Source organism: Thermobia domestica, chromosome 5 (genome assembly GCF_964235325.1).
Source record: "Thermobia domestica chromosome 5, izTheDome1.hap1.1, whole genome shotgun sequence".
Classification (NCBI taxonomy): Eukaryota; Metazoa; Arthropoda; class Insecta; order Zygentoma; family Lepismatidae; genus Thermobia; species Thermobia domestica.
The window spans coordinates 172,604,157-172,630,266 of NC_137458.1; the positions used below are offsets into that span (position 1 = coordinate 172,604,157).

Sequence of the window (26,110 nt, forward strand, 5' to 3'; positions counted from 1 at the left end):
TTACCTCATGTTTTTAAATTCATTATAAAGCTTGTACATGTTCAAAGTGAAACTTTGGTAAGTTTCTCTCATATATCGAATAGTTTCCTCGTTAGTCAGAGAAGAAGATTTCTGTGATGTAGTACTGGGACATCTGAAGAAATACAAGTTAATGAACAGCAAAGCATCACTAAAGTTACATGTTCTCTACTTGCATTTCTCTGCATGGCCGTCTTCAGGTCACACGTGGATACATATTTAGAAAAAAAAAAACTGTGAGATATTTAATCAATATCTACAATGACTCAAAGGTGATACTAGGAGCTGTATAGTAAACGGAAACTTGGAGATTACATCAGGAGACTAGTCCGAGATATTAATGTAACCTGCAAAAGAATTAATAGGGAAACATTATAAACTCACACACTTTCTCTAGGTATTTTCCCGATCTGCACCCTTTATCTTGATAAATGTTCTAAATTGCAATTCAAGATCCTGTTTATCACACAGAATTATAGAACTTATTTGTATTGTGGAAAATGAAATCATTTACTTCAAATTAATATATAGAGAGTATTTCGAAGGGAAATGACCGTAAGGTTGAAGTGAATAGAATTCAGTTTAATGATATGTGCAACAAAGCATAATCGACGCTGACCTTGCAAAGCCCCTGTGTGTGCAGTATTGAGTCTGGGGTTGACGAAAAGGTAGTTTACACAGGAAAGAAGCGAACTATTGAATGCAGCAAGCATGGACAGTAGGGAAAGTGAGTAGATTTGTACCCTTTTTATTGCTATTCTAATATGTTACAGTGAGAAACTACGGCAATTCTTTCCTGAAGTATCGTGTTGTAACCAATACTTCCACAGCAGCATGAGGCGATTATTAGGAACTCATGTATATACATATGACTCAATATATTGCAAACATAAAGATACAAAAAACGTTTTGAAAAAAGACGTCGATGTGGGATGAAGCGACTAACATATTTTGGGATGGTGTGAATAGTCCTGTTAATCGTTCTATATATTATTAATCATTAATCATTCCATGTATACAAGGACTAAAGAACATATTTATATTTATTTCTTGTCTGCCTTCAAATCACAGTGTCGTATAGGATAAATCTGGGTTAAAGACCTGTTGGGAACTCAAATATTATCCTCTTTCTTGTATGATCGAACAATTCAATGCTTCCGAGACGGTACGTTGGACACGATTTCGGATCTGTATGTCTATTTCCTTCTTAAGCATTTCTACAACAATAGCTTATGTTCCTTTACATCACGAAGCTGTTCTTCGTTAGCTGTATACTCATAATACAGCAGTTTGTATCTAATTATTTACATTATGTCACGGACACTTTTTCTCACAACTTCACCCCGTATGTATATTTATTTCACCCCCACGTGTGGGATGAAGTGAATAATTTACCTCGTATTATAAATTTCTTTTTGTATACTTTACTTGAGACACGATATTAACCATACTTGTATTTTCAGAATGTAGAAGTCTGTCCTATTCATATATAATTGTCAGTCTGTCGTACTACCGTTTCTGAGTAAGATATTTTCACTTCATGCTTACTATGTTCTCTCTCTCTCTCTCTCTCTCTCTCTCTCTCTCTCTCTCTCTATATATATATATATATATATATATATATATATATATAGCCAAAGCAATTTGCCACATAATGAGTTTTACTTCTCTGGTATTTAGCGGGATTGTGCTACAGACACACAGAAAAATCACTTAAAGAAATAATTTTGTTACACAGTGTTTGAAGCATACCAAAAGAACATAGAAATCAATTTCCATTTCTATAGAAAAATGTCCAGTTCTTAGTAGTATGTGTTCAAATAACACGTAAGCTTATATGTCTCTTGTTCTTGTTATAATTACAATAGAATACACAAATAATGTTGTACTGTGACATCGTAGACTTACGGTAACATTTTGGGGTAACAGAAAGGATAATCAGCAGAGATATATGTATTACAAAACTTGTTTTATATAGATATATTCCTTGCCAAAAAAAAAATCTACTTACATGTATGTGACAAATACGATTAATTTCGACGTTCGATCAACATCAAGAATATTTTGTAACTGTATTTATATCACTTGTATAAGGTCTAAATATAACACACTTTTTCGAATGAGTTTCAAAATACCCTTCATGCAAGAAACTTTGGCCACGAAAGTAAAAACCTGTAGGAAGTAGAATTGATATGGTGCACATTCCATGTTGGTAAACAAGCTTTATGAAATGATATTTGCATTTCTAATAAAAAGAAAACTATCCTTTTGTTATTGTCACTGATGGAACACGTCACATTTCAATTTGATAGTTATCCTTATGGGAAAACAGCATAATTAAAACAAAGCGCGACTACGAGGGATTACTCATCTGCCTTTCCAGAACTATATGTATGTTTCCTCATAACTATTATTAAACTAAGCAATAGCTGTTGATAACTTAGCCAAGTTAACGGATTCTGTTTGTTGAAGTTGATATGTTACTAAATGTACACTCCACGACATAGGTAAAAGCTGTACCTCCCCAATGAGGCGTTGCTATACAGCCTAAGATTTTTTTGGCAAGTAATATAGTAAATGTTGACAATTAAGGAGTAGGGGCGGTCTTGAGGTTTAAATTATAACGTAATTACGAAGCTACTTGCCAATCTATTTTAACTTGGCAGCAACATTGCGAAAACAACTAGAGACTGTTCCAAAAGAAATGCAACCACAACTTAGATCGAGTAGATTTTTTGAAGTAACAACGATAGAGACATTATTTATTTATTTATTTATTTATTTATTTATTTATTTTGACAAAAGTTAGCGTTGTCTATGGAATTATTTTGAGAATAAAACCACTGAGACAAATCGTAACGTTGCATTTTAGTAACAGTTTAAATGACCACATGCGTAATTCAGAAAATATAAATTGCTTATTTAATTGCAATAAACAGAAAAAGGAACTAATCGCAGTAATTCTTAATGTAAATGTGCAGCATGCATCCATATTTATCGGATGGGAAAACATTTCGTTTTGTTTTGTAGCATTGACAGTTGTAAAGCCTAGTTTTTATGTATTCAGAGAAAAACACATTTGCATTCTGGAAACGATTCTCCAGCAAAAATACTACAACAGGTGTAATTCGCACATGTTGGGCAATGTGATTTATTAATAAAATAATAAGTTGATGGTTTTGCAAGAAATGCTGTTAAAATAACCGCATACTTAGGGAATGGTGTATGGCATGTGTAGTCTTACAACAGATATGAATAGCATTGTTTGGAATTCTACAAAACACTATTGAAACGTAGTTTTCGTACTTCTATGAAACACATATTCATTAACGTTTAATAATGATAATAATTTGCGGCATGACTTTCACAATTTCAGGTTCAATGTTCTTTTTCACTTTAAATGAAGAATTGTAGTGTTAATTATAAGCGGTTGAAATTTGAACTTCGAGTATAAAATACGTATTTCATTTTCGTATAATTACGGTTAATTCTGCCAATTTCTAACTCTAAGACTAATTAAAATTACAGAGCAAATTGACTATTCGTTTGTGATTTCATTTGCACATTACATACTTTGAGCGCCGCAACTATTCAACACATTGCCGAACTTAATGCGTAATTAAACGTCTGTAACTTGACAACAGAGGTGCGTACCGACCGCGAGTTTCTTTTAAAAACAAAATTCAAAACTTTATTCACGTTTCATACACTGCATGTATAGATGTATCTTTTATAACCAAGAGAAGTTCCTCGCATATTTCCATGTTGACGAGATATGTTACAGATCATGTAACTTTTTATTTGTTGTATATAACCCTGCTTTTGTTTCTAAAAATATTCTACTCTATGTGTACAGCCATCAAGATAGTTATATATCATATAAGATACTGAAGAATCAAACATTCTGGTCCTATTCTGGATTTAAAATCAAAGTGCAACATGATTTTGTTTCTGAGAAAGGAGCTCTACACTTTCTTAAATGCACAGCAAAATTCCTTATGATTGTAATTGCAATTTTATGAAGCGAACCTGAAGGAACAGATTTGAAGTGGTAGGCCACTTCTACTGACACTCGCCCGTGTGTAGTTCGAGGAAACGTATTAAGTTGTCAACCTATATCATACTATTTTGCTAAACTTAGACATTCTAAAAATGTTTCCCAAATAAGTGTTGTATCTACGAAGAAACGAAAATTTTTTAAGTAAGTAATCAGAAATCGCTCCTGACTTTAGTAAGGATATTATCTAAACACTCTGCTACCCTCTTTCTTATCATCTGCCATACTTTACTATCACCTTAGTTTACTCTTTACTAAATCAAGAAGAAATTATTGGGTGAACTGCAGCCATAAATATGTTGCTATCAAAGATAGCTGCAATATTTAACAGGATTTTACTACCAAATATTAGGCAACAATATTCTGTTAAGATATTTAAGCTAAAATGTTAATATGTTATAATAATTAAAGTAATGCCTTGGTGTAGTTTCCCATGCGAGTGATTCTATGTTTAATTCCTAATAGTTTGGAGGTGTGTGTGTTTTTGTATGTGCGTGTGTGTGTGTATGAGTCCAGATACACCTTCTAATTGATGCCTGTAATAAATTTATCGACGAAGGTCATGATTATCAGATTTCAGAAGGCTTAGGTCAAATTTGGAAGTCAAAGGAGAGAAAAGTACGATAAATAAAAGTTTCCGGTAAACAAACTGAAGAGGTCGGACCCTCAAAATGCATTCAATAGTTCCATTCAATTGGTTTTCGGGGCCGCGCTTGCTCAGTGGTAGAGCTTTCTCCTCTGGTGTATGGGATTCGTAGTTCGATCCCAGCTCGCGCTAAGAACTTTGTGTTGGACAAACACCGTGTGTGGGGGGGAGTTTCTCGGGGTGCTCCCGTTTCCTCCCACTTTTTTCAATCCACCATTTCATTCATTTCTCATCATCACCGTCTCCTTTCGCCTAGCCGGCATAAACGTAGGACAAAAACCTCAAAGATTTTATTTCATTTCAATTGGTTTTCCTTGACCACTATTTGTTTCTGTTCACAAAGGATTTAAAGTGTTACTCACATGTACCTTTGCGATTGGTGGTTCAAAATTTGAGAAATGTCAAAGTATGAGAAGTTGACTATGGTGCCCATTTCACAGAGCCCTATGTACAATTCAGTGTCTTGTAAGCATGTGTCCAATGTACGCTTAGTGATTATAGAATTTAAAGCCCACTGTAGATTGAAAAATAATTTAATTCCAAACAAAAGTATTTTTGACTCTTATGAAAAATAAATTATTTGACATAACTTACTGTAAATGATATCACAGATGATGTTGAGTTTACCGACAACAAGATAGTTGATACTTTTGATAATAATTCAAAATATAAGTATCCTCTTTTCCATTTAAAATAGCATACAATTAATGAAAATTCTAATAAGAATAATAAAACATCCTTGTCTGTTGATGATGCATTTTTTGCCAATCTAATCACAGTACTGCCGTTATCAAGCATGTTAGTTCCCCATCTTTCATGAACTATAATCTCAGTTGCTTTCATGTGTATTCGTCCTTGCTCTGATTAGGACAGAACATTCTGAGCTCCAAGTAGACGTTTTGCACAGGATAGACTTGAATAAAAAATTTAGTAATGTTCAGCATTTCAGCAAGACAAAGTTATTGCTTATGTCTATCTTAAGTGTATTTATCAAATCATATATCTCGTCACTTAAAATTTACTCTCACTGCTACCCGTTTAACGCTATAACTGGCAACCATTGGTACTATTACCATTAAAGTGTTTGCTTTGCTTTTATGGTTGAACCATGTCTTCCTGATCATAATTTCGTAATTTTTATTTTTGCACTTTGGTTACAAACACAGGATGTTTATTTCAAGGCAACATTGCCATAAAATAGGTCATACATAATTGCCATATTATGTATAGCTACTGAGCAGCATTGTTCTATTATGGAAAAATATAATAAGAATACTCTCAGTATTTAGCAGCAGTTTCGTTGAAATATTTTCCTACAGAGCAAGAACGCACAAATAAAAAAAAGTAGAAAAGAACCTTCGCGGAACTAGGAGATAAAGCTTCTACAATACTAAATTTCACTGTCCCCTGTTAAAGAAAATAAGAAGTATCTAAAGAAGAGACACGAAAACATGTATACGGATATTGTATGAAAGCAATAATGCAAATTAAATTATCCCTGAAGTTATAATTCGTGCGGATAGCGCAATAAAATTCGATTTTGCTTGAGAGCAACAATGTCAAATAAAGGATTAAACGTATGCCTAATAAGCCTATATGTGAAACACAAATCACAAATTTACAAATCTCAAATCGAACTATCTCACTTATATCAGACGATAAATACTCAAATAATAACTTTAACCTCAATAATTATTATAAATCATTAACTCACTACATATCCTTTATTATACTGCATTTTTATTTCCATTAACGTCGATTTCAACATGAACTACTTCCAACGAAGGAAATAACTTCAACTGGTACAGCTTTGATATAAGATAACGCCTGAAGGACAATAGTGTTGTAACTAATTCATTCTTTGTTTATGAGATAGATTTGACGGAATGATCAAATATAATTATGGTGAAAGAGATTATGAGAATTAATTAGGCATAGTATTACTGTTTTCCCGTTAATAAATGTGTTTTTTTACTTTCAAACTTTGAAGCATCAGGGGAGATATTAAACGTTTAAATTTCGATTAGAGGTTGAAAAAGTTGTATAGTGATCAAAGGATTACTATGGCCAGGTTTAAGTCCCGATTAAAAAGTGAGGCATATAGAAACATGAATGCCATTTTGGTAATAGTATTGTAACAGATTGAAGCCATCAACTTAGCAATAAAGATGGCTTCTACATTTTTAAATTGAAAACTACCTAAGTATATACTTCAATGTATTTGAATATATATTTTATACCATTCAAATTCATTCCGTGCCTATACTTTCCCTAAAAGCAATTGTATAAAAGTAGTTCTTTCATCTAGTACTGTAAATTTAACTAAATTGACTTAAGTAGACTATGCATATTAATATTAGACTTAAAACAGTTCCAGGCGTATATATATATATATATATATATATATATATATATATATATATATATATATACGATATTTTTGTACAGTGCTACATTTAGGATGTTGAGAAAATCTATTTAAATAATTCCATTCAATTCCATGCTGCCTTATTGGCTTTCTTAGGAAAAAATGCTGCCGCAATTTATTTGCAACATAAATTAGTTTCGTTTCCTTTTGTGTCAAGATTGATATACATCCTACATTTGTACTTCTTATTTGGAGATTTGTATCCTGTTTTTCTAAGATTACATTATTATTTACTTTCTCTCCTCTGTTTCTTTCCTCTTTTTCTTTTGTCCCCTTCTTTTCTTTTTGTTCTCATTTGCCTGCAGGAAGATTGTAAATCGTTATCATATCAAAATTTTTTGATCATACATAATGGAGGTACTTTATTTGATTACTGCAAACACTCGACATCATAAGCATTCGTGTGTTATCAGTGTGCTGTTTGAAATTTACAGTAGACCAAAGAACATTTAATTTTTTAAAACAAATTAACTGTTCTTGAGTTTATAAATCTCAAAACAAACTGTTCTATTTACCATGTAGTATCTCATAAAGTGAAGTGTTATCTTAAGGCACGTGCAAAGTGATTACAAAATAGTCATGAAGCTGTTCCACACGCAACACCGTACGAAGTTTTTTTTGCCCCTATTCTCCTTTATGCATACATTCATGGACGCACCACCTCGCTATCGTGCCCTGACTCTGTTAGATAGCATTGATGCTTTCTAGGGGCCAACTAGCACAAGTTGATTTGTGGTATTAAGTTTGTTCATGTTTAACGTATTGTAGTATTATGCCATAGTAGACCTTGTATGTATAGTCAGCGCCCCTACAGTCAATCCGCACATATAAATGCAACTCATTCCTTAAGGAGAACTTTCTAAGGCAGTAAGAGTATATTTTCGGCTAAGAGAAATCCACGTTTTACGTAGTAATGTAATTATGGTCTCCGAAAATAAGATAGCACGTTGTAAAATGCAGGCATTGCATACTTTAGGACATATTTTATGTTCACATATATTTTTTCTTTGACAGAAGAAAACAATATTAAATAAATATAAAACTATTCTTATTTGTCAGGAGTTCTGTAGCTAATTCATTTAAATAATTGTTGAGTAACACATACACATAATATTAACAGGCCAGCAACCAGCCACAGAGGTTTGAATGGGCCATGAATATGTTAAGTGGGCCAAGTCATTAAACATTCTCTTACCAATAGCTAAATTGTGTGTTTTGCATTGATAATAACATTTTGTGTTAATGTTTGGAGGGGCCAGGCCCCTAGCCCCCCACTGTTTGCGGGCCTGGATATTAGTGAGTAATATATGCTGAAATAATTGCCACATATTCAGTTCAGCGGTATGTCTATCACTTTTATCAATACTGTGTTATTTAGTTGGACAAGCGAGATTAAAATACCTTTCAAATGAGTACTCGAGTTTAAAACTGTTATGTTTTAAATGAGTTTGCTTTCGTCTGAGAGACAAAAAATCTCGGGAACTACTTGATCAATCTTCACCAAATTTGGTTAGAATATAGAGGGTTAAAATATAGGAGTCGAATTTTTATCTAGACCCGACTTCAAGCCGAAACTGGTAGAAATAAAAGATATCTTGCATTGATTAACGTTGATGCCTGCAAAGCTAAAATGGTCATAGATAGAGAGATATTGTCTTCTTCAATAGACTAGAAATAAATTTGAACTTCATCTTTAACTCTTTACTAAAACTAGAAGGATTGAAACTCATTAAATCCTTCGTTTTCAATATTGATGATAAAATCCGCGGGGTTGAGTACAATTCAGTACATATTTACATTAATTATAAATGAGAGTTATGAAACATGTAAAACCTCGTAAATAAATTTATATTTTTGTAGTAATCCTTCTGCTCGAGTACAGTATATCTAAGAACTAATGTAAATATCCGTTCTTCGCACGGTTTATGGAAACGATTTGAATCCCCTTCCCCCTTTTGTTATGTATTTCATAAGATACTCCATTTTTGAACTAACCTTTAGGGTAATCATGTTAATGAATGTGTTATGAAACCTTAAGGCAAGGACCAACTTTGCTTTCAGATCTATTTCAAAGGGATAAGCCATTATTCGTGACGTTAACACAAACAACAGCCAAAAAATATAGAAAGTACACCTTTGCTGCAGCTTTAAAATGAAATTTTGGAAAACGCTATAACACATGTCCGCTTACTTATAATGAACAGTTTATGTACAGATTTTCATTTTTCTAACATAAGGGACTCATGAGATGCTTTATTTTCTGCATACATTTTGAACTCTCATACTCATTTAGGATACGGCCTTTAATCAAGTTAGTAGTTGAAACCTAGCTCCAGGTAGATACTAATAACAAAAGGACATGAACCTGTCAACGGGACTTCCTAATCAAACCTAGTCCATTCGATGAACATAACAATGATATGTACATGTACAAAAAAATTAGGTGCCATGGACAAAGGAGTAAGTCCTTGGAGCCCATTAATCCTGTTAGTATAAAGAAAATCGTAGACACGCAGTGAAAAAGCTATTGCATCAACAATGTCCATTGAAAAGTCGTTGTATATGATTCATTCTCTTCAGCATGAACCATGCTTTAGAGAGGTGCTATGTATTGAGACCTCTAACATACTTGAACATGGCAAACTGGGAGAGTGTTGGGAAAATTCCCTCCAAAATTCCCTTCCATCAACTTTGGACCCTCTGGAGTGGTCAAGGTTAAAAGCACACAATCCAAATGTACCTAAAAAATAGTATAGGAAACAAGAAACATGTATTGATAGACGTAATAGATATGAGGGAGAAGATTGTATACCAATACCAATACACAACATATACGGAATAGGTATGAGGGGAAATCGTGTATTGATTGTTAAAGTGAAGTATAATCCCACTGTCACCTTTACAAGGACAAAACAGGTTCACTTATTTTACGATAGTTATATATATATATATATATATATATATATATATATATATATATATATATATATATATATATATATATATATATATATATATATATATATATATATATATATATAAACTACTACTTATTATTATTTTTACGTTTACACTATAGGCTAGGAAAATTCGGTAACCCTTGTCATGTCTAGGTTTGCCCTCATTTTTTCCTTTCCTTTTTTGCAAACAGCTTTTACCCAAACAAAGATGCCCTAACCTAAATTAAATTAAATGAAATTTATGTTTATATCAAGCATGCAGTGAAGCTTGCTACCGTATATGGTAACAACCTTTATTGTTTTTTACATAGCTTCCTGGAATAATTGTTCGACTTATTAATGTTAAAATCTCCAGAATGAAAAAAAAAAAATTACTCGAGTCGCCATTTCTATATTTGCCGCTCGATGCGCTGCCTAGTTCGCCTACATGGAGGAGCCGCCCCTATTTATAACATCAAAGTGGCATGTAACTAACATATTTCACTACTTGGTTACAACAAATAGTGAATGCTCTTAATTTTTTGTAATAATATGATTGTTTAAGGTAATTCACGCGAAACCTGTTCGTGTAGGTATATTTTACAACAAAATGAACATCTGGTTGTCCAAACTTATACAGCTTCTAACAAGATAATTTAGGTGTGTACTGTGTAGTCGAAAAATAGATAATCCTCATTAGAATTTTGTATATACCTGATGCACTTATCAAAATTTTTTAACCATTGTAATAATATTATTACCAATTTAATCAAAAATGATTATTGAGTAAAGGTAAACTAGAAGGCTAAATTCGAGCACTAAGTTCGTATATAAAAGATTTTTCACCTAAGTTGGCACTTCAATTGTAACAATTTAATTTTTGAAGGTTATCAAGTTTTCAATCACATCCCTCAATTCATTGATCGAGTGTCCTTTGTGACTTTAAGACCATGGTACTGCGTTAAAATACGAAGTTTTCCTCTCATAACTACAATTCAGCTCTTGCATTATAGGAAGTACCAAGTAGGACATATAATGTGGTTGAACCCAAACGTCTTATAGCGGTGTTAAAAAGTCATTTTGCGTGGTAGACATGGGCAGGGCCGGCCTTAGGTAGTGCGGGGCCCGATTGGGGACATTTGCGGGCCCCCAGGTTTAAAACTATATATATATATATATATATATATATATATATATATATATATATATATATATATATATATATATATATATATATATATATATATATATACAGATGGTGATCAGAAAAATGGAAACACCTGAAAGAAATTGCAGCTTACCAGATTAATATGGTGTCGGGCCACCTTTCGCCTTCAGAACAGCCTTGATGCAACGTGGGATGGAGGCATAGAGGTCGTGAATGGTAGCAAGTGGAATTTTACACCATTCCTCGTGCAGGGCATCGACCAGTTCTGTGAGAGAGGATGGAGGTGGAAATCGTCGCCGGAGTCGTGTTTCCAAGACGGACCACAGATGTTCAATTATGTTTAGATCTGGGGATTGGGCAGGCCAGGGGTGGTGTTGAACTTCATCCCGATGTTCCTTAAACCACGCTGCAACAACGCCAGCTGTGTAAATGGGTGCATTATCATCCTGGAAAATGGCGTCATTGTCCGGGAACAACATCCGGACCATAGGATGCAAGTGGTCTCTTAAAATTGCAACATAATCGTTGGTAGTGATTTATCCGCTAAGTGTGACCACAGGACCCAATGAAAATCATGATATGGCGGCCCACAGCATCACCGAGCCGCCGCCATGTTTCACAGTTGGGCAGAGACACTGCAGATCATAAGATTCTTTGGGCGTTCTCCACACTTAAACACGGCCCGTGATTGGGAATAGGGTGAAGGATGACTCATCCAACCATATCACACGTTTCCAGTCCTCAACGGTCCAAGTTGCATGGTCGCGGCACCATTTGCGGCGTGCGAGAGCGTTATGGTCCCTGATGAGAGGTTTGGCCCGTGCAACACGATCCCGTAAGTTCATGTCATGTAATTCGCGGCGGACTGTGATTGTCGAAACAGGGCGGGGGAGATGCTGATTGAATTCCTCCGTCACTTGCTCCGCAGTGGAACGACGGTTCTGTGTGACAATGCGCTTTAATACCCAGCGTGACCTGTCACTCATGATTTCTTCCGCCCACTGTTCCGCTTCCCCGATGTGGTTTTCCCGTGTTTTGTGCAGGCCGTCATCACCTTCGACACTGTCCCACGCGACACACCTAACACAGTACCCACTGCCGTCACACTCACTCCACATAACCGCGCACCAACAATTTGCCCTCTTTGAAAATCTGAGAGGTCTCCCATTTTACACTACCTCCGTATGCTGCAGCCACTGGACACTGCTGTTTCACTGCGCCTGACGTAGTATGGAGACCGACCTAACACACCACCACCAGCGGTCCGGCGCTGCGGGCGCCACGACACCACTGCCAACCCATACATCTGACGTGTTGCCAACTACAGGTGTTTCTATTTTTCTGATCACCATCTGTATATATATATGAGGAATGACTGAAAAGTTTTGAGCCTTGAGGAAACTTTAAGAAGTACAGATACCTTTATTTTTCAACATAATCCCATTGGACAGCAACACACTTGCTCCAACCGTGCTGCAGTGCTCTTATCCCAGTAGAAAAAATTTCCTTAGGTTGTGACCACAGAAACCCCTCCACGGCTGTCATGACGTCATTATCACTTGCAAAACGTCGTCCTGCCAAAGCCTTTTTTTAGATTAGGGAACAAGTGGAAGTCTGAGGGGCTAGATCTGGAGAATAGAGTGGATGAGGAACGACTTCAAAGCCGCATTCATGAATAGTAGCCATGGCAAGTGCTGATGCGTGGCCGGGAGCATTGTCATGATGGTAGAGAACACCTCTGGAGATCATTTGCGTCCCTTTTTCTTGAATTTGGACTCGAAGTTTTTTTCGAGAGGTCACTATAGTATTGTCTGTGATGGTATTACCCCTTTGCAGGTAATCAATGCATATCACACCTTTGAAATCCCAAAAAACAGAGGAGATCACTTTGCCAGAGAAGGAAGTCACCTTTGCCTTCTTTGGGGAGGAAAGGAGGAGTGCTTCAATTGTTTGGATTGTTGTTTTGTTCCTGACTGTAATGGTGTACCTAACAATCATACATAGTGATAAATCAACAGAGATAGTCGTCCAAATCACGTTCTAACAGTCTCAAATTGTCCACGAATAGGAGGTACCAAGTGCGTTTTTGTTCTTGAGTCAGAAGACATTTGAAAATTTGAAAATTTTATTTCATTTGTAAAACGGGTAAAGGGATGAGAAACAAAAAAAACACGTTAACTGACACCGGGAGGAAGTACACATTTATTTGAGGGTATGCTTATCATGACCGCCGTCTTGAAGTAGGTCATCTTGTATTTCTCTCGACTTTTACAATAGCAAGAGGGTCACGTAATGCTTCAAATCTTTGAAGATCTTTTTGAAAAGAACTCAAATCAGGAAAACCTAATGTACGGTAGTGAGAATACCGTAGGTATCTACTTATGAAAGGTATAATCAGGTTGAAATCATTATCTGCAAACAAAATGAAATGGTGATGAGACGATCACAAACCTTAAGGAACTGCTGGAAGAAGAATAACATATTTTCCATTGGATTATTCGAGTTAGAAGACAAACCTTCATAAGCAGCCACCTATTCATTGTGCACTACTAAAAAAATAGTATACATTCAGATTTGCTGACGATTTTTTAAAAATAAAATCACGGGATTTTTCGCAGGAGAGGGCAAAGTTTTTCCTCTGGTTTTGTATTTTTAATAGCTATAATAAGCACTGGCTCAAATCCCGGGGAATGAGGAGGACATGTCCCCCAATCTGGGAACTTGGGGGACTGTCCCTCCCAATAATCCAGTTTGAAATGTGTTTTTTTTTTTTTGAGAGAAATGTGATAATTTGTGTCCCACTTCCATAAAGGAAAGTGAGATGAAATTGTTTTCCCTCAGAATAAGCCTCTGCCCACCTCCCAATGTTGAAGACAGCTCTGCTTTGCTAATCCCACACAGCATTGTTTTTCAACTTTATAAATATTTTGAACATCGCTCAAAAATAAATAAATAAATAAATAAATAAATAAATAAATAAAAGAAAAAAGTGGAACGGGCTTACCCGTCTCGCTCAATGTTGAAAACAGATTTGCGATGCTGAAATAAGAGAAAGGATATGCAAAGAAGTAGCACTGAGACTGATTTATTTGATACCATCTCGGTTTTTGCGTCAGTATCACATTACATAATCAGTAAGAACGCCAGGAACTTTTACTTACTGGGGTGTTCAAAATAAAAGAAGGTGTGCACCCAATATAATATGCATTTTTACACAAATTCAAAGAAAACAATATTTTTACGCCGAGGGTTGTATGTAAGAAAATTTGGGGTTTTGGGGGGTTTACACAATACTCCCTGGACGTAATATCTATTTTTAAAACAGAAGTTGTAAAAAAAATAATAAATAAACTACTGCGGCAATATGCTTATGCCTGGAACCTTAATACAAACTAGGCCTATTCATTTCCTTGTGAGGGAGAGGCCATACCCTCCCTTGTGGAATCTATGGGTGTACCTGTATTGTAATATGCTGTTGTGTGTACTTGACAATCGAAAGTAGCAGAGCCATCTTAACGGTATCATAGCTTTTGGCTGGGGGCCCCGCAAGCATTGGGGTCCCACGAGCATAATGGCATGTATTAATTACATGTATTAGGAGCAAAATTTAGTAATAGAGACCACAACACACTTGTTTACTCTGGAACCTAAGACTACACTGCCTGTTAAACCGGCACTGGAAAATAGATTAAACTGGACAGCAGAGTAGACGGCACTAGCGCGGGGTCCCCTTAGGCGCGGGGTCCGATTGGAAATAATCGGTCCAATCGGCTTAAGGCCGGCCCTGGACATGAATTATATTCTTATCAAGCGAACCTAATGGTATAGCCTGTAACATAAAAGGAAAATAACTATTAATTTTAATACGTTGTATTAAATCTAAGAGTCATTTTCACCTAATATATAAAAGTATATTACATAACTAGTTTCTAGTAACTTTTAGGTAGTGTATCAATATAATGAGCTCGGACAGTTTATATAACTGTTAAACTCAATCTAAACTGTTAATGGTGGTTTGAAACTATTTCATAAAAGTCTTGCCTGACCTGTTGTCATTCTCCCTCGCAATATCTTGGTATTTTTTGTAACGCAGACTACCAAAGGAAGGGGGGGGGGCGAATTTTGTGCCCAACTGTTAATATTAAATATATCTCCCAAAAGAAACAAATTAGAATCTCTTACAAAAGTCTACAGAGACTGAAGTGAACAGTACAAAGAATAAGACAAGCAGCTATTTATTATGCTGCCATCTAGAGTGACACTACTAAACGTCAGACACGTCTCCCACCAACTTTGTGCCCACCAACTTAAAATAAATTTTATGATGCACACTAACGTTAAATTTGAAATATATTAAGGTGTTCTCTTTAGCTAAACGTATAGAACAATAACACATTTTCTAAAAGAAACAATTAGAAGAATAAGTACAAAATATATACTGCGCTGGGCACAAAGAACTCATCCCCCTCCCCGTTGTCCGAGAGCTATGCAAAATGTTGTGTGAAAAATGCCCATTTTTAAAGTATTGACGGTACTACTTAGTGTATTGCACATTATGTTTAGAGAACCATTGTATTTATACTCCGGATACGTAAAAATGTATTCTTTTAGCTTTAGAATTCATGTTATCATGAATTTTTATATAATTTGAAGAGTCTTCTAGACTGACAAGAAAAGTTAGACAAGATTGGGTCTGTGTATATAAGATGACTTACTATCGTATTTTAGGACAATACTACACTTTTTTCTTCGAAAAAATGCCTCCAAAATTCAGGTGCGTCTTATACCCAAAATTAATATAAAAATGTCCAGTGTTTGATTTGCAATTCCCGCCACTCGTAAAGTGGTCATATATTCGATGCAACGGGAAACCTATCTCTATCTGGCAACATTGGATTCAATTGGCAGCAGCAATGCACCGACGCGACGAACATGATAGCGGGGAGGGAATTAAGCGGAATCGCGCACTTGCTGACAAGTTTTTGCAATTTTGCATGGTGTTAGGTATAGACATAAGGTTTTCAAAAAGCACCGCAAACAAGCTGAGGCTGACCTCTGTTGCCTGTTTGCTTAAAAACAAAATGGTCTCCGGCGGACTACGTCTCTCTAGATTTAAAGTACTATAACTTCTACAAATTTTTAATTGAGAACCTTGTGATTGAGTGCATATTTAGGTAACATATTGGACATTTCATTTTACTACAGTATATTGCCATAGCGACGCCATCTTTTGAATACCGCGTCCTTAAATCCCAAAATTACGTATTTTCAATCCATTTCCTTTCTATTTAAAGGCAAAGAACTTTTTTATTACCACATGTAGGCAAAACTACCCTGAACTGAACGTTGTTGGACAGTTCAAGAGCTTTCGAACGAGATATGTGCCATTTTTGTATCTTTAAAATTAGCGGAACCAGCCTATTTTTTGTGATCTTAAGTGTAGTACTTTATGACTTTAATAGAGCCAGAAAAATCTATCTGAACCCCGCCTTTATAAGTTCGTGGCTTTTTCCTTGAAGACATGTTTCGTGTAGAGAGAAAATATTTTCATTAGAAGCTATCTAATCATGTGGTATCAGGTGTCAAGTCGAAGAATGTGGTAGTGGCCCGGGTAGTTTGAAAATACTATCTCTAGTTTAAAGTGAAAGTTTTTTTTTTTTTTCAATCTGACATGATGTTAGGTATAGAGATCGTATTTTCAAAAAGCATCGCAAACAAGCTGAGTCTGGCCTCTTGTTTGGCCTGTTTGCCTAAATTCAAAATGGCTGCCGCGCGAAAACTTATCTTATGCTTCACATCCATTTTACCCTTGCCTTATAAAATATTAATTTTGCATTTCTTGCCATATTAAAATTGACTGTTAAGGTCATAATGACTTCATCTAAGTGAGTAGCTGCATATTGCTCACAATATTCATTAACATACCATTGACAATTATTATACCATTAATTAACTATGTTTTCACATATTTTACGTTATAGACATGTTATTCATACATTACATTTATAGTTTGTCCAAGTTCTCCACTATACATTCAGAAGATTTGATATTATGCGATCTGAAGGGTGCACACAAATATTATTCACGGACACATTTTGATGCATTAGTGAAACTGTTTATGTAATCTCTTTCGCATTTGCAGAACGGACCACAATTTCTTGCAGTTCGATGACATTTGCAATTACCCTTACAAGCAACGGAACACCTCTTGCTTGCGTCCGGTAGGTCAGTCCAATATGGAATCCACATTTCAGTTCGAGTATTCCATTCCCAGCCTCAGTTATCTGGGGCAGGGATGTCTTGTACTTTCGAAAGAGATTGTCCTTCAAATAAAGGCAGCAGTAAGTAAAGCACGCTGCGCATGTTGTAATAATGCATGCTGTGTCGGTGGAATAGAATTGAGCTTTTCCAGGCTGTGTATGAACATAACTTTCCTCGCCTCATTCACAGAATCTGCAATTTCTGCTGTACAAGGATACTAAAAATCACTCCAAACGTTGCATGTGACTAGATTCAAGTGTAAAGCTACTTGGTTTTTGGGTAATGGCAATGCAAGTGTCAATAATCTCAGGGGAATTAAACCAAACATTCCATGCTGTCTTCTTACCAATTCCAATCATTGCCGACGTTAAATCACATCCTGTGTAGGCGTGAAAGAAGGGTAATGCCTGACATCGTTGAAATCCCAACTGTTCACAAATATAATGGATTGGAATCTCTTTGAATGCCTTTCCTGGTCCAAAGCCGATCCACAACTGTTAGATTCATCTAGTTGAAATAGTAGATTCCTAGGATAACAACATCGGTGTCCACTGTCCGGATATGGGCTTTTCTATGCCCTTGCTCAGAAACATGATGTAAATGGATCATAAGCCGTGTATCCGCTTCTTCATGACGACATGCAGTCAGGGAAGTTACGTCTCTCGATCTGTTGCTAAGCACCTGGTCTTCTTTTGTTGTAAGCAACAAATACTTTGTAGCATTGGTGTGTTTCACAAGTTCTTCACTAAGGAACTGGTAGAGCTCGGCCTTATTCTGGGAATCTTTCAAAACGTTCTGCCATTCAGTTCCCTTAGGAATTGGTATATTTGGTGAGACTCTAATTCTACGTCCTCCAGTTTCACTACGTTTTATGCAAGTTTGAGACTTGAGACTTGGATTCAGATATCTATCCCACACTGCATCAACCCGAGTTGTATGTTCGGTTGTCTGTTTCTCCAAAAGTGGCAGTAAATGCATTTTAGTGTAGCCTTCAAACACAGTAGCACGCTGGGGTTTGACTACGTGAATTATTGCTGACATATCTAGCAAAATCACTGACTCCTGCTTGGCTGCCAAGGAGTGCCCAGGAGCAGGTAATTCTGGCAGACATCTAAGAAGAGTAGAGTTTTTGCCTGATATCAGTTTCCTGTTACTGCATAAAGATGTTAGTTCTCGCTGGTTCTCATGTCTAAAAAGTCATCTATGTCAGCATCAGATCGTGCGTAGAGGGGTAAAAAGAGTTTGGTAATAAGAGCTGAATTTGCCTTTGCCAATGCCAATTTCTTAGAACCCTTTTTGAGATCTGCAGGTGGACGGTTGCTACAAGTGTACAACTTAGGCTTAGGAATGATGCTTGAGTGGCGTTTTCAATTCTGTCACGCAAGAAATCTCGAAACATTGCTTCGCCAAATGTTTTCAGCTTCGTTTAAACTCTTGGTGATGTCAGGGTCCATTATTTTCCCAGAGTTCAATGTGACAAGTTCTGAACCAGATTCTTTCAAAGGATTTATAACAGTTCCTTCCTTCACTAGGTTAAGTAGAGCCTTGGAATGTGGGAGGATTTTTTTCTGTTCTGCATAGGATGACTCCGGATGCTCTATATTACTTTCTTTTGTTGATGCAGATAAACTTGGATTTTCAAATTCTTTTACAATTCGCAGAACTTCAAGTTTGGTATTTCAATGAATTTCTTCTCTTCTTTCTTGCCATACAGGCCCTTAGCTCCACTGTCCTCTTTAAGGAATCGGATCCTATGCTCTCGACATTCATCAAGAGCCATGAGAGAACTTTTTTTCACTGCGTTACACTATAAACTTTCCCTCAATGAAAGCTTCATGGATGCTTGGATGTTCTGTTGGTAAAAGTGTCATGTCTTTCAAGCCCTTGAAATGTTATTTGTTATTTGTAAATGACCTCAGAATATATAAAGATTCATTCTTCTCATCGAAAACAGTTATAAAAGTAATAATCGAACAAATGAAGGGCTAAAGTGGAACTAAAGCATAAGGTAAAGATATCGCGCGGCAGCCAATTTGAATTTAGGCAAACAGGCCAAAAGAAGCCAGACTCAGCTTGTTTGCGATGCTTTTTGAAAATACTATCTCTATACCTAACATCATGCCAGATTGCAAAAAAACTTTCACTTTGAACCTAGAGAAATGAATTCCGCCGGCGTCCATTTCGGTCCCCCTTCCCCTCCCGGGTCACTACCACATTCTTCGACTTGACACCTAATACCACACGATTAGATAGCTTCTAATTAAGATGTTTTCTCTCAACACCCAACATGTCATCAAGCAAAAGCCCACGAACTTTTAAAGGCAAGGTTCAGATAAATTTTTCTGGCTCTATTAAAGTCATAAAGTACTGCACTTAAGATCACATAAAATAGGCTGGTTCCGTTAATTTTAAAGATACAAACATTACACATATCTCGTTGGAAAGCTCTTGAACTGTCCAACAACGTCCATTTCAGGGTGGTTTTGCCTACACTTGGTAATAAAAAAAAGTTATTTGCCTTTAAATAGAAAGAAAATGGATTGAAAATAAGTAATTTTGCGATTTAAGGACGCGGTACTCAAAAGATGGCATCGCTATGGCAATACACTTTAGTAAAATGAAATGTCCAATATCTTACTTAAATATTCACTCAATCAGAAAGTTCTCGATTAAAAAAATTGTGGAAGTTATAGTACTTGAGCTCTAGAAAGACGTAGTCCGCCCGCGGTCATTTTGGTTTTACGCAAACAGACCAACATAGGTCAGCCTCAGCTTGTTTGCTTTGCTTTTTGAAAACCTTATGTCTTTATCTAACACCATGCAAAATTGCGAAAACTTGTCACCAAGTGCGCGATTTCACTCGATATAAATATATTCCCCCTCCGCTATGAGCTGCTGGGATTCACAAGCTTGCTAACGCTGTCTCTCTCCCGCTCTGCCATCACAAACCCAGAACCACAGACTAGAATACACAGACCGCAATCTCTGCCAAAAAAATTGGAATAAAGGCGAACTGTAGTGCCTCTAACATGCGACGACGAAACTAACCAGTCGATCTGTTATTCGACAGCCCATGACGTCAAGCTCGAAAATCGATGGCAGCGCTAACCCACTTACTAAGAAACATTGTTCCCCTTCAAACGTGCAATCTAATAATAAAAATGGTAAAAATGTAACGGTATTTAAAAAATGTTTCAAAATTTAGATGCGTCTTATAGTCCGTAAAATATGTTACTTCTATTTAATTGCATTTGCTATATATTCACAAATAGTGATAAGTAGCTTCATTTTAAGTACTATAGTATTTACTGGATACTATAGTGTTTACTTGTAATACTTTTATTTTAAATGTTTGCCAAAAGAGTTTTTTTACGTTTAAGATTTTCCAAAAAAAAATTGCTATTTCAACCTTGAAGTTTTATTGCAATTTATAAGAATGAAAAAAACCTCTCAATTTTATTGCAATTTATTACCTCTCAATTTTCCTTTTCAATTTTTAGAAAGAAATATAAGAACACATACAAGAAAAAAGCAATGGAAGAATATAAAAGCATACACTTCAAGGTTAGCACGTTATTGTAAGTCGAAATTTAAAATAACTATATGCTGCATGCTGCAGAGTATTCTAAAGTGATTCATGTGCAACAACTTTTTATATAATACATAAAGAAATTGTAGGGAGCTACCCAAGATAGAATAATAATATTTAGTATTATCATAACTAATAGTTTTTCAATTGGCAAATTAGTCGCACAGCTTATCACCTGAAAGCACAGATGGCGACTTATATTAGCATCAAGTAAGTAAACTGTAGCAGTAGGTAGCGCCGTGTATTAACATGAACGTTTGTTAGTCAAACTAACATAATAACGAGTTACAACTAAAAATCTGCACAAAATGTGAGGAGTCATAAAATAAAACCTATTGACACAGTCATCGCTATTCTTTGGTATGTTGATAGTACACTCTTTGGCTAATTCACAATATGTTTGCTTTCTTTCATATGCGAAGTAATTGGTAGAAAATGGCGTCAAAGGAAGAGGTCCTTCGTGCACGCATTGTAAATTTCCACGAAAAACATCACGAATTGAGGAAATCATATTGTGTAAAAAACTTTGCTGCTGAAGGTGTGCCAGAAAGAACAATTTATGCGATACTTAAATCCGGAGCAATAGAAAGAAAAGCAGGAAGTGGTCGAAAGGCAGCAATTATGACGAATAAAAATAAACAAAGACTAAATACGATGTTTGACAAGAAAGACAACATTTGTCAGAATGACGCAGCAAAAACATTAAAGTGTTCACAATAATACATATCTAAAACAATAAAATCAATGGGAATCAAGTCAAACTAACATAATAACGTTACACACAGTGTCATATTGGTCGTTCACTATCATAATAGTTTTAATTAAATACAATCTTTATCTGTGCGATAAAAAGATATAGGCCTACCGATATAACCAAAGAGCTGTGGACTATTAACAACTATTTGATTAAGATTGTGAAATTTTCAAAATCGTTTCGTGATAACAATATTCTACTAATCTCATTACATCTGTTTCAAGGCTAATTAGGTGCCTTTAATATGCCGTCTCGGAAAACAATACTACTTCTACACTATTAAAGCCAGTAAATTAAATTAACACACCACAAACAAATTAAAGGTAATAATCCCGATAGAAACAGTGTAAATACAAAAAAGTTTTATTTCAAGCATGAAAGAAATAATAACAAAAAATGGAAAAGGTAAGTGAAGAAATAAATATATTCTTGAAACAGTTGACATACTAGTCGCATGGTTTCTGCATTTCTTTCTTCATTGAGCTGATCATTGCTTGCCTAAGCCAGTAAAGGGGTGTAGCCATGAGTGGAACCAATTGTCGCCCGAGGATCTTGTGACCCATCGCTGAATATTTCACAGGACGTTTGCACCTCTGTATAGCCACCAAGGGCAGCCACTTCGAAACCTGCTGAACGTATTGTACCTAAATATTCATGATCTTGGTATTACGCGTTGTTTTAGCTAAACTTTTTCCGTTTAATAAATTTATGGTAAACGTTTATACAGGTTATTTCCTGTCGCCCTGTACCTTACCAATAGTAACCTACTGGTTGTTACAGCAACCACATACTTTCATCAAACATTACGATCAAATAATTTGTAAATTCAGAATTTTAAATATATGTGGTAATTCTTTACACATTCGCTTTACCAAAATGCACACATTTTGTTAAGGTGGATCACTAGGTGTTCTTGGTGCTATGCTAAACGCTGCCTGAATAGTGTAGCGTTGCCAGATAGTGTAGAGTGTTTACTGATGCCAGATAATAAAGGAAGTAATGATGGAATTCTGCTTGGATAATTACTGGAGAAATTAGTTTTCGAATTTTCCCGCAATTCACAGCTAAGTTCCGCTTCTCAAACTTCAACGCTAGAATCCAGGAATTTTCTTATCATGACTGCCACACTAAACGTTCAAATTTGGCAACAACGCATTAGGGCATTCTGCGCAAGTTTGTTATCAAAATCTATTTCCTTAAATGTAAATTAATATTTAAATAAAATATGAAACATAACATGAAAAACTGTCAAACAATATATCTGTTTCGTAATAAGATCGTTACTTTAAAATACTTTACACATGCAAATAAACGTTTTATAAAACTGAGCACTTCTAGTAAGATCTAACAACGAGTGCCATCTTGTGTGCTCATTGTAAAACTAATTAAATATTTTATTTTATTTGCTATCTTTTTCGATATCAGAAGACACAACAAAATGAATCAGTATTTTGTGGTGTAGCTGAAACATAACTATCTTACAGGACAATATTTATAATATGTAACGTTTCATTGCGCAGAAATTAAGGGAGTGAGCTAAAATATGTACTGATTTCCGGGTGGTGATCTCCTTAATAGCATAACTTACAAATTATGAGCAAAAAATAATCATTCTTCGTCTTGCAGGCACGTCCATTTTAGTAGGACTGCTGATTACTTGTCGATTGTGCTGACATTTGTGGTGGAATAAGAAATACAATTCTGCACTTTCAGTTACGTTTGTACAAGGTTGTTCGACCAACCATCAAGTTCAGCTCACGCTGAAACTTGAGACGACGCATGGACTCGCAAGAATCCGATGGTTGCTTGAGCAACCAAAAATTAGCCTCAGGTCTCACGAGATTCAACACGATCACAAGCAATGGCGGCTTGAGCTTTGAATTTTAGGTGGTGCACAATATATGCCCTCGTTTTTACATTATTACTAATATTATTACAAATATTAATAATTTTAATAATAATAAATAATAAATAATAATAATAATAATCATAACAATAATAACGATTTCTTCATGGTATACTACTAACATGCAATGGTGAAGCTCATTTTGTATGATTTCTGACGTACCATTAAAAATGATTGCGTTCTCTAAATGACTCCTGAGAGCTCTGTCAAGTTCAACACTGAAATTAATTAATCCACTAAATACGCCTGGACTTGAAGAAGAGTCTGTTTCATCATGTCCTCTTATAGATAGTTCAAGGCGGCACAAAAAAGACTGAAATTAATGATTATATTGAGTACATATCTGTTTTGCGTCACATTTTGATTGCGATTCTCAATGGACCGCCTATAACCAGCATCTAGTTGAGCAGCAATATTCACATTTCCCAACACAATGAGATTAACATGTTTTAAATAAGCTCACGAATTTTCGTGTTTTTTTTTCTTTTGATTTGATTTTATTGTGCAAATGCTGGATATCCACAACACCTTTTTTATTCCATGCATCTTCCTCCGCTCTGAACAACAAACAAGGAAAACAAAACAAAGCATTTTTTGTTTCATATCCACATAACCACTTATGCTGTTTGTATAGGATGAGATTAAACTTCCTTGTAAATGTTCGTTCCTGACTTCCAATTACTTGCATTATACTAAGAGTCGAAATCGGCCCTCTGATGTTTTTCACAAGTAGCTTTGCTTCTAAAGTTCCTTTTGATAACAGCTCATTTAATAGAAATATGACAGAGTTCATTGTTACTTCACGTATATCAGGGACAGACACGTAAATATGCAATTACAGCAACCATATTCCAATAAACAACAAAGACCGATACACACATACAAACACACAACACTACAAAGTACAAACAAATTTGACAATTTGATCGTGAACATACTCCCCTTCGATTCAAAATACATGATTCTTTTCGGTGTTATTTATTTTACGCAGAAAGAAATCATCGAAACACTCCCGCTCAAAGGCCTATACTTAAGAGGGGTGTTAGCCCCTATTTAAGCAGTCAAAGGCGTAGGTGATAGTAGGCGCAAGGGGGAAGTGAAGAAAGAAAGGGTTTTGCCCCGTATATTCTCCTATATTGCCTTTGCGAGGACAGGGCTTGCAGTCCGCTTTAAAATTTCACCTCTCCCTAAATAACTCTCTTTTTCTGAAATACGCCTCCAACTCTCTCATTCACCCATACATATATGAAAAGGAAAACATTGTCTCTATGCTGCCAAATTTCTACTCATTCAAATACGAGTGTATTAAATATTGACATTGTTAATCTGTCTTCACTCTTTACGGAGTCGCCTTTACTGTCTCCCTAGCTGCCTTGACCTTACTTGGTTGACAGTACCAATAGTTATGAACAATAGTTATAGTTATAGTTGGCAATCTCGCATTTAGGCAAGGCATAAGGTTTTTTTCCCTCTGTGTGGAGGAGTGGACTAGGCCTTCAGGCGAGAACTGTGTCAACCAATATTGCAGGGAGAAAGACGGTGGAGAATTTCCAGTTCCAAAGGGTTTTATTTTGGGAAAGTTGTTTGTGTTGGTAGACTTTGTTGCAAAAGATCTGCAAACATATAGATCCCTATGAGACACTATAAGCATCCTCGCATCCCGCGCAGTGACCCAGCTGGGAAGTTTGACAAACTTCCAAGCAGAAAGCTAGCGGTATTAACCAGCCCTGTTTCAAGCGCACTAAAACGGAAATTAATTTAGCACAAATAAACATTGAAAATATTGGAAGAAGGTTTGTACAAACATACAAACATTAAGGAAAACCGCCACTGGTCACAAGAAAGATCAGACAGTTTGGCAGCGTTTCTTGTACTTACAATACCAGTTCCTTGCGGCATTTTCCTCATCTGATGTTGTCTGATTTCGGCTTGACCAAATTTGCTCTCTCTGCCCATTGTCTTGAAGGAACAGAGAAACGAGTTAAAGAAGAGGTTATTTTGGGATTCCTAACTGACAGTTGACCGTTGAACGACCGTAACCTCCGGCTTTTCAGTTGGCGACACAGGCGTCCTGTTGTCTTCGGACTCCAGATTTCATCAGTGTTTTCCATGCTACAACTTAGTGTAGATTTCCTCCCTTCTATGTGTAAATACTTGAATAGCAGATACACATAAGATCCATTTTCCTATCATCATTTAAATAAAACTCCAGTTTGCTCTGTCCTGTCTTATCTTGTAGGGGTAGTCCTGCTCAATGTAAATGCTTGTACCTTTAAGCCTGCTTTTATTTCGTAGCACATCTTATTTTTCTTGGTGCTTAAAAATTTACATATCATAGTACTCA

The 26,110-nt window shown here is 35.9% G+C and overlaps 1 protein-coding gene across 1 annotated transcript in view; it reads right to left on the reverse strand.

The window, feature by feature from the left end:
• LOC145684731 (brachyurin-like) overlaps positions 1 to 25,837 on the reverse strand; it is a 79,923-nt gene extending 54,086 nt beyond the window's left edge. The window contains exon 1 of the mRNA XM_081757106.1: positions 25,645 to 25,837. Within this exon, the coding sequence (XP_081613232.1) occupies positions 25,645 to 25,722 (78 nt within the window). The 5' untranslated portion in view covers positions 25,723 to 25,837. The remainder of the gene's footprint in view (positions 1 to 25,644) is intronic.
• Positions 25,838 to 26,110: the final 273 nt, after the last annotated feature.